This window comes from Myotis davidii, unplaced genomic scaffold (genome assembly GCF_000327345.1).
Source record: "Myotis davidii unplaced genomic scaffold, ASM32734v1 scaffold1608, whole genome shotgun sequence".
In the NCBI taxonomy this organism is placed as follows: domain Eukaryota; kingdom Metazoa; phylum Chordata; class Mammalia; order Chiroptera; family Vespertilionidae; genus Myotis; species Myotis davidii.
Window position 1 is genome coordinate 277,059 of NW_006299164.1, and position 9,062 is coordinate 286,120.

At 57.3% G+C, this 9,062-nt stretch overlaps 2 protein-coding genes across 4 annotated transcripts in view; both read left to right on the forward strand.

The window, feature by feature from the left end:
* Positions 1-6,275, forward strand: part of SARS2 (seryl-tRNA synthetase 2, mitochondrial) — an 11,520-nt gene extending 5,245 nt beyond the window's left edge. Inside the window, exons 3-17 of one of the 2 annotated variants that reach the window (XM_006774638.2) lie at positions 679-708; positions 846-932; positions 1,350-1,418; positions 1,644-1,698; positions 2,163-2,226; positions 2,478-2,583; positions 3,276-3,323; positions 3,562-3,670; positions 3,980-4,025; positions 4,107-4,194; positions 4,273-4,382; positions 5,070-5,163; positions 5,257-5,349; positions 5,441-5,506; positions 5,815-6,275. In XM_006774638.2, coding sequence (XP_006774701.1) covers positions 679-708; positions 846-932; positions 1,350-1,418; positions 1,644-1,698; positions 2,163-2,226; positions 2,478-2,583; positions 3,276-3,323; positions 3,562-3,670; positions 3,980-4,025; positions 4,107-4,194; positions 4,273-4,382; positions 5,070-5,163; positions 5,257-5,349; positions 5,441-5,506; positions 5,815-5,958 — 1,209 coding nt within the window. In that variant the 3' untranslated portion in view covers positions 5,959-6,275. Of the gene's footprint in view, positions 1-678; positions 709-845; positions 933-1,277; positions 1,419-1,643; positions 1,699-2,162; positions 2,227-2,477; positions 2,584-3,275; positions 3,324-3,561; positions 3,671-3,979; positions 4,026-4,106; positions 4,195-4,272; positions 4,383-5,069; positions 5,164-5,256; positions 5,350-5,440; positions 5,507-5,814 lie in introns of both variants that reach the window. The other variant, XM_006774637.2, reaches the window with a different exon arrangement.
* A 980-nt stretch (positions 6,276-7,255) lies between these two features.
* CCER2 (coiled-coil glutamate rich protein 2) overlaps positions 7,256-9,062 on the forward strand; it is a 3,247-nt gene continuing 1,440 nt past the window's right edge. Inside the window, exons 1-4 of one of the 2 annotated variants that reach the window (XM_006774640.2) lie at positions 7,256-7,882; positions 8,128-8,168; positions 8,306-8,393; positions 8,795-8,933. In XM_006774640.2, coding sequence (XP_006774703.1) covers positions 7,819-7,882; positions 8,128-8,168; positions 8,306-8,393; positions 8,795-8,933 — 332 coding nt within the window. In that variant the 5' untranslated portion in view covers positions 7,256-7,818. Of the gene's footprint in view, positions 7,883-8,127; positions 8,169-8,305; positions 8,394-8,794; positions 9,043-9,062 lie in introns of both variants that reach the window. The other variant, XM_015571072.1, reaches the window with a different exon arrangement.

The window sequence follows — 9,062 nt, forward strand, 5'->3', positions numbered from 1 at the left end:
CACCCAGCATTCAGACCCAGTTCTGTCTGATTCCCTCTGTTGCTCAGCATCATAGAGGCTTGGGGTATCAAAGGCCCTTGGTCGCAGGCCTCCAATACACGCTCACAGGCTGTCTTTCTGATCCTCAGTTTTCTCATCTACAAAACCAGTTTGAATGTCGGCCTGTGGACTGAAGGGTCGTGGGTTCAATTCTGGTCAAGGACACATACCTTGGTTGCAGGCTCGATCCCCAGCGCCGGTTGGGTGCCTGCGGGAGGCAGCCAATCAATGTGTCTCTCACATCTATGTTTCTCTCCCTCTCTGTCACTCCCTCTCTCTTCCACTCTTTAAAAATCAATGGGAAAAATATCGTCGGGTGAGGATTAACCAAAACAAAACGGGGTCACGTTGATGCCAACTTCGTGGAGTAGGTTGTGAAGAAATAGGATCATGTGAGAGCCCTCTGCATGGTGCCAGGCATGAGTCAGCGCTCAGTAAATGGGGTTGCAGGTGTGATTATTATTGTTATTTTGCCTCTTCACAGCTTTACTGACAAAAACTGTGGCACAGTCAAGGAGGGACCCAGCCAGGCATTGACAGAGCAACAGTTCAGATCCCCTGGCCTGTTTGACCTTTCACCCCCCTCCTCCCCACCCTCAGCTGCATCAAACCAATCACCCTGTCTGTCTTTTCTACCAGGTGAACCAAGACAACAATCAAGTGCAGCAGGTACCACAGGGAGTTAACATACTGTCCCAGGTGGGGGGTGGGCAGTTCATATATCAGTCATGATTCCTCCGTTGTATGAGGATTAAGAGGGGGGAAACAGGCTCTATTGATTCATGAAATTAAAAAGCAAGCTTCAGGTACAGCTAGGTCTAGGTCCTGGCTCTGTATTTGGTTCTACTTACCTCTTATTCCCAGACCAGCTTTCTCCCCTTGGGGGAAGGGAGGCAGGGTCGGGGACAAAAAGAACCTCTTCCCTTATAGCTCCAGCCGTAGTCCTGGGGCTGATTCTCATAAGTTTGGTTTGTGTCAGGTGCCTGTCTTTGAGCCAGTCACTGGGGCCAAGGCAATGGGACGTTCCAGTAATCCAGGCCTGAGTCATGTCCCCAGGGATGTGCCATGTGAAGGTGAAGGAAGAAGGGAGGTTCCCTAAAGGCAATTAAGGATATTGAGCCAAAAGCAGAGGCAGCAAATTGTCTACTACAGAGGTTCTGCCAGCAGGGACCCAGGTCAGACTGGTGGAGGGACTCCCCCACCCTGGCCTGGGCTGACTCTTCTCACCCTGCCCCCAGGACCCGCAGTATCAGAGTCTGCGGGCACGGGGCCGGGAGATCCGGAAGCAGCTCGTGCTCCTGTACCCCAAGGAGGCCCAGCTTGAGGAGCAGTTCTACCTGCGGGCACTGAGGCTGCCCAACCAGACCCACCCAGACGTGGTAAGGCCTGTGCTGGGCAACGGAGGCCACGGGCCTGCCTAGTGCCACCTTTCTGACCTGTTGGTGACCTTGGCAATCCCAGGGCCAACATGTACAGCTGTGCAGGTTGTTTACTGCCTAACAGCACAGTGAGGGTCCAGCCACATGCTGGACATGAGGCTGTGTCTGCCAGAGGAGGTACCTTTTATAAGGTGATTTCTGGTGATGCCCTCTGTCTCCCTGCAGCCCATCGGGGACGAGAGCCAAGCCCGAGTGCTACACGTGATCGGAGACAAGCCAGGTGGGCCACACTCAGGCCCGGGTACCCCAGGCTGGGGGCGGGGCTGGCTTCCTCTTCCTCAGCTGGAGCCCAGGGAGGCTGTCTCTCGGGGGCAGTTCTTTTTTACTCTCTCCCCTCACCTCACCGGCCCTCTCACCCTGTGTCTGTGTGCCTGCCCCCGTCTCTGTCCAACTGTCTTTGGCCCCATCTCTGGCTCTCTCCCTCCCTCTCTGATTCTCTCTCCCTTCGACCTAGTGTTTCCTTCTCTTTCCCATCTCTCTTCCTCTCCTTTTCTGATCCTGCCTTCAATCTCTTTCTGGCTCCCATCTCTGCATCCATCTTAACCTTTCTCTGTCTTCCTCTCTCTCCTTTTCACTCCTTTTCTGTCTTACTGCCTTTCCTTCCTGCCGTTTTTCTAATCTTTCTCTCTGTCCCATCTCCCTGCCTCTCCCCATCTTAGCCCATTGCTTTTCATCCACATCCAGCTTTCTCCTTCCAACCCCGGGGCCACCTGGAAATCGCCGAGAAACTTGACATCATCCGTCAGAAGTGAGCTCCCTCCCAGCCCTTTCCACCCAGCCCTCCCCACCCCAACAGCTGGCTGCCGGCTCTGCCTCCCCCAGCCCACTACTGGGTGTGGAACCACCTGGGCCGCACCCCTCATGAATGTTTGATACCCGGTTCCCCGTTTGGCATCTGGGCCTCTGCCCCTGGGTATTCAGTCTTTCCCCTCACCCCCAACGCCCCCAGCCTCCAAGTCCTGGTCCACAAGCCCCCGCCTGTCTGCCCATCTGTCCCAGGCGCCTGTCTCACGTGTCTGGCCACCGCTCCTATTACCTGCGCGGGGCTGGGGCCCTCCTGCAACATGGCCTGGTCAACTTCACCCTCAGCAAGCTCATCCAGCGGGTATGGTCCAAGTATGAGAGGCTACCTGGAGGGTGGCTTTGAAGCTGAGCTCCGAAGGCTCACGGCAGTGAGGAGGGGCTGTGACCGCTGTCCAGTTACTGTTTTCAGAACTTCACATGTATCATTGACACATTCAATTCTATGACAACTTTCTGAGGTGGGTGCTAGTATTATCCCCACTTTAGAGATTGAGAAATTGAGGTCTGGAAGGGGAGTAAGTAGCTGAGGCTTTATAGCTAGCACGTAGGCTCAAGGATAGAGCCTACATTTGTAACCACTGCACTTGCTGCCTGCCTGCCTGCTGTGTACAGTGTTGCGGAATCATGGCGTCCATTGATACCAGTGGGGGGTTGGCCAGGGCTCAGTGCATGGGGCATTGGCCATGGCAAGCACTGGGACATTACCTGGGGAGCCACGGAGGCTTTAAGCAAGGGAGGGAATGATAGAACTATGATCTGTGGTATGTCTGAGTGTGGAAACCATGAAGCGCCAGAAGAGGGTCCCAGTGACAGGGACACCAGGGCCGGGGCCAGCAAAGCCCACTGCTCAGGCCCTCCTCAGTTTCCTCTGAAGTGGAATGGACTTCGGAGTGACAGGGAGTGCCAGTGGCCATCTGCAGTGTCCCTTCAGGCCTGAGCTTGGGGTCTGGGGGGTCTTGGCTGTGCTACTCACCCCTTTCCTTCCCCACACAGGGCTTCACCCCCATGACAGTGCCAGACCTTCTCCGAGGAGCTGTGTTTGTGAGTGAGGACTCTGCCCTCCAAGCCGCGCTGTGTATCAGGCCCTGCGCTGGGACCCCGGGCAGAGGCCGGCCTGTCTCCCTAGGAAACTGCCCCGGGGCTGGCTTGAGGGGTCAGGATGGGACAGGGAGGCCAGGGCGATTCCAGACTCTTATAGGGGAGGAGCGGGGGTTGTGACTGCAAAGTGGAGGAGGCTGTGCTTCGCTGTCACCTGACCTCTGTGGCTTGGCCTCCTCAGGAAGGCTGTGGGATGACACCTAATGCCAACCCATCCCAAATTTACAACATCGACCCCTCCCGCTTTGAAGACCTCAACCTGGCCGGGACAGCAGAGGTGGGGCTGGCAGGTGAGCACCTGCCTGGGGCGAGGGTGGTGAGTACACCTCCAGTGTCCTCAGAGCAGGAGCAATTTTAAGGGGGCAACTTGGAGTATTCGGGGGGCGGGGGGGCTGCCTGCCCAGGGTACCTTGGCAACCCCAGGGCCAACATGTACAGCTGTGCAGGTTGTTTACTGCCTAACAGCACAGTGAGGGTCCAGCCACATGCCGGACGTGAGGTTGTGTCTCCCAGAGGGGACACCTTCTATAATCCTACAAAAGTTTCCTGTGGATGGAGGGTGGCCCTGGCTGACCCAGACTGTCCCCCTCTCCTCCCAGGCTACTTCATGGACCACGCTGTGGCCTTCAGGGACCTGCCAGTCAGGTGATGCCAGTTCCTGTAGACCTTCCCCCACCTGTGATGTTCCCTCTCCCTCCCTTGACCCCCCCATCCCTGCTCCCCCAGGATGGTTTGTTCCAGTACCTGCTACCGCGCAGAAACACACACAGGGAAGGAGCCATGGGGGCTATATCGAGTGCACCACTTCACCAAGGTTGGCATAGCAGGGACTTAGGGGGGCCACCCAACAGCCCAGGGTCTCCTGACTCCTTTGCCCCCTGTTCTGCGCCAGGTGGAGATGTTCGGGGTGACAGGCCCTGGGCTGGAACAGAGCTCACAACTGCTGGAGGAGTTTCTGTCCCTGCAGATGGAGATCTTGACAGAGCTGGGCTTGCACTTCCGGTGCGGAGGGTGGGGCTGAGGTGGGGGGAGAGAGGCAGTAGATGCTGGGCTGGCGCTCCCCCCATTCTGAAAACCCTCTCCACTTCTCCCCCTGCCCCCTTTTCCCTGTGTAGGCTATCTGTCTGCCTATCAATCTCTGAAGTCCTGACTATGGTTATGGGATTGTAACCACAGCATCAGCAGCACAGGGTGCTCCAGGGTCGAGACCCAGGCCCCTTCCCTCCTGTTGCTCCCCATCCCTAAGGTGCTGCCTCTCTTGTAGTCCCAGGCGGCTTCTCACCACCCGGTGAGAAGGGGAGACACCCCTTGCCTGAAAGATGTTGGAAGCCTACATCCCCTCTCACTGTCAGTTACACATAGCTTTCAAAAGACGCTGAAAAACACACTTTTTTTCTGAGGTGACCCATTACCAATATTTGGGGTGCTATTATTACAGACCGTGGGACTGGCCATGGTGAGCATCCTGGAGACAGGGCCACAAGTCCTTCTCTTCCCTGGCCTTCTCTCCCATCAGCTCCTTCCTGCCTCCTGTGTCACCTTCTCCATCACCACCCACTGCCTCATTGAGGTGTCCCCTTTGCCACTGTCTCCCTTTTTTACTTCCATTGCCCACTTTTAGCTACCTTCTCTCCCACTGCCTCCCTCCTCTCACCCTGACCTTCGCCTTGCCTGTCTCCATGGCCGCAGGGTCCTGGACATGCCCACCCAGGAACTGGGCCTTCCCGCCTACCGCAAGTTCGACATTGAGGCCTGGATGCCAGGCCGGGGCCACTTTGGCGAGGTGAGCCCCCGCCCCAGTGGGGACGCAGGGTGGAAAGAAGGTGACACCGGCCTCACAGCTTATCCTCTCAGCTCACCCCACCCCCCTGTCCAGGTCACCAGTGCTTCTAACTGCACAGACTTCCAGAGCCGCCGCCTCCACATCATGTTCCAGACAGAGGCTGGGGAACTGCACTTTGCCCACACGGTGAGCACCTGCCTCCACTCCCAACCGTCCACACCACCTCAACCCCTGGGGCCCGCCAGCAGGCCTCAGCCTGAGCGTGTCTCTCTCCCAGGTGAACGCCACAGCCTGTGCTGTCCCCCGCCTTCTCATCGCCCTCCTGGAGAGCAATCAGCAAAAGGTGAGGGGCCCTGGCCAGTGTGGCTCAGTTGGCTGGGCATCATCCCGTGCACTGAAAGGTTGCTGGTTTGATCCCTGGTCAGGGCACATGCCTAGATTGTGGGCTCAATCCCTGGTAGGGAGCATGCAGGAGGCAGCTGATCGATGTTTCCCACTTGCATTGGTGTTTCTCCTTTTCCCTTCCTCTCTCTATAAACATCAGTAAAGAAATATTAAAAAAATAAACATAAAAATGGTGAATTATACCCAAAAGGGCAGGGGTGGAGGGCTAGTGCAGTGGCAGCATCCTAAGGCCTGCTTTGTCCCCAGGACGGCTCGGTCCTCATTCCCCCTGCCCTCCAACCCTACCTTGGCACCGATCGGATCACAGCCCCCACCCACGTGCCTCTCCAGTATATTGGGCCCAACCAGCGCCAGAAGCCCAGGCTCCCGGGCCAGCCTGCCTTGAACTGAGACTCATCCTCATCAGCCACCTGGGTTGTCGCTGTTTGCCGGCTGAGGGGACCGTGGACCCTGAGATGTCCTGAGCCTGCCCTGACATCTGTATTCCTCATCAGCTCCACGCCTGGGCCTGTGGACTCCCGGGTCCACCTCTCCTTCCCTGCTGCCTCAGAATCAGTGATCTTGTTGTCACTGGGGGTCCCAATGGGAAGCAGGCCATCTGGGAACTTGAAGGATCTAGGGATGGGATAAGAGAGGCCTCCACCCCTTCTGTCTTCTCTCCCCACTTAGTGCTTAGCAGAAAGTCTCTAATAAATGGTCAGAACAATGGTCTTTGTGGATCTGTGAGCAGGGGAGATGGCCCTGGCCAACTAGTGTGGGTGGGGGCAATTGCTCAGAAGTGCCAAATGATCAGAGGGGCCATGGCTGGACATATCCAGCAACTCCTAGGGCACATGGACAATGCTGGGTTTGAACCCAGGCCTGCCTTTCAGTAGCTTGGGGACCACCAGGGAGCTGAGAGGATGCTGAGGCTTCTCCCCCAATTTTGGGATAGTGACACCTCTCCCTGACCCATTTCAACCTCACCTCTCGGTCCCCCGCTCCAGGAAGAGGGCCAGTAGGCAGCATTGATGGTGAAACCCAAATTTGCTCTTCCCCTGGGTGTGCCCGCTACAGCATTTGGAGCCATTTTCCTAGCTCCCCTGGCCACAGCCCTGTAGGTCATCCTCAATTCCTCTCCCATCCACATCTGCAGACTTGGGCAGTTGCACCTTCGGAATGTTTCCAGAGCCGCCCTCTCTCATCCCAGCCCCTCCACAGTCCTGTCCACCACTCTCTCCCATTTGGAGAGTCATGTAGCCTCTTTGGTGTCTCCCTGCTCCTGTCTCACACACACAGCCAGAGCGCCCCTGTGACACAGGCATCAGGGCTTGTGCCCCCTGCCCAGAGCCCCCCTGTGGCTCCACTTCAGGGAAGGACAGGGTTGTCACTGTCGTCCACAGGCCTCACTTCAACCCTTTCTCTCTTCCTCCTTCCTTACATCACGTGATTATTTGAGTATTGTCTGTCACCCCTTCTCAAATGCCTGCTCCAAGAGTGCAAGACAATGTGCCAGTCCTTCGCTGCAGCAGCCTCATTGAGCATGTAGTAGGTGCTCAATAAAAATTGCAGGCTTGAAGGTGCTGCAACCTGAGGAGTTCCCAGTATCCAGAACTGCTTAAATCAGTGGTCACCAACTGGTGGTCCTCGGACCACTGGTGGCCCATGAGGTCCAAAAGGTTGGTGACTGCTGGCCTAAATGATCTTACACATACATTCATTTATTTAATCCTCACCGTCAAGCCTCACCTGTGGAATAGGTTATCACCAACTCTATTTTACAAATGAAGAAACAGGTGTCAAAGAGGTTAAGCAACTGTCCAAGGGCTGCAGGGCTGGGAGCTGTGGAGCTGGGAGTCAGGCAGAGCCCAGTCACAACCTCGGGGATAGGTAGGCTATGAGACCCACTTTCCAGGTGAGGAAACGGGCCAAGAAAAGGTAAGAGTTGCCTAAAAGGTAAGAGGTTAGTCAGTAAGTGGCTTCTTCGAACCTAAGCCCACCTTTCAATGAGGCCTGTTGCTTGTCAGACCTTCTCTGGGGGAACCTCCCTATCCCCATGCTGGTTCTGTGCCGGAAGCAGGAGGGGAAAGGGTGCAGGGTGTGGGTCCCCATGAATAATTGAGGGACTCAGGCAGGTCAGCGCCCCGCAGCTGTTCCTCCTGCAGTAGGAGGGCGTGGTGGTGACATCACTTTCTCCCTGGGGGCGAGTGGGGAGTGGGTTATAAGGAGCTGCCACCCTAGCGCTGAGGACCCTGATTGGGAAGCACCACCATGCAGTGCCATGGAAGGCCCTCCGTGCTGCTGTTGCTGTCACTGTCCCTGCTGCTGGGGGCGTGTGAGTGCAAGGAACTGGGGAGGGGGCACCTCGGGGGCCAGGCTGGGGAGCAGGGTGACTGGGGGCTGGGACAGTACACCCAGCGGGTTGGATGAGAAACTTCATGGGCCCAGCTGTCTGGTGGGGACAGTACATGAGGCAAGTGGCTGGGGAGGGGACAGGGATCAGGGCGCCCTTGGAGCTGGGATCAGCACCAGGGACAGCGCTGGGGTCCCAAGACCAGTTCCCATCTCCTTCCTCCACAGCCACTGCTGCTCCTCTGGCGTCAAGACCCTCCAAGGAGGAGGTAAGAAGTGTGGACCTCTTGCCCTGCCTCATCTCCCTGGAGCCCTGGCCCTCCCTGCCCAGCTTCCTCCACATCACCTCCCCTCCAGCTGCTCTCCTTACCCCCATCTGCTCTCCCCTCTGACCCTTCACCCCTAGCTGACCCGCTGTCTGGCAGAGGTAGTCACAGAAATGCTGACTCTGGGTCAGGCCCAGCGGGGCCCCTGCATGGCTCTCCTGCACAAAGGTAAGGATGACCCAGGCTCCAGTTCCTCTGGGAGCCCACCCCACCCAGAGTTCTGCCCCAGGCTGCCTGGAGGGTGTTCTCTTATCCCAGGGCCTCCCTTGCCTCCTCCACTCACCTTCCTCTCCGAAGCCTCTTCCTTCTCCTGCTTGGGCTCAATTTCTGGCTGGCGGAGGAGGTGGTGGTGCAGCAAGTCCTCATGCCCCTCCCTTCTCCCAAAGTGTCCACCCTGGTCCCCAGCCCACCCTTGGGGCTCATTAGAGGTACAGGAGGGGGGCAGAGTGTCCCTGGGCCCTGACCCTCCTCTCCTGGTTCTGGGCAGTCCCCCTGCGGACCTCAGGAGGGCCCCAGAACTCCTCCAGATGTTCCCCAACTGGCTGCAGTGTCCTTTCTCTTCCCACCAGAGATGTGTGAGACAGAGCCCTACAGCTGTGTGTCCACTGAGGAGAAAGGCCTGCCGGTTAGCGATTTCAAGAAGCGGGAGGCTGGGAAGATGAGGTCCAGCCAGGAAGTGAGGGATGAGGAAGAGGAGGCAGCAGAGAGGACCCACAAGTCTGAGGTGCGGGAACAGGCCATGCACGAGCATCTCCACAGCCGGCTCCACCAGGAAGAGGACCATGAGGAAGCACAGAAGAAGGAGGAGGAGGAAGAGGCGGAGGAGGAGGAGGAGGA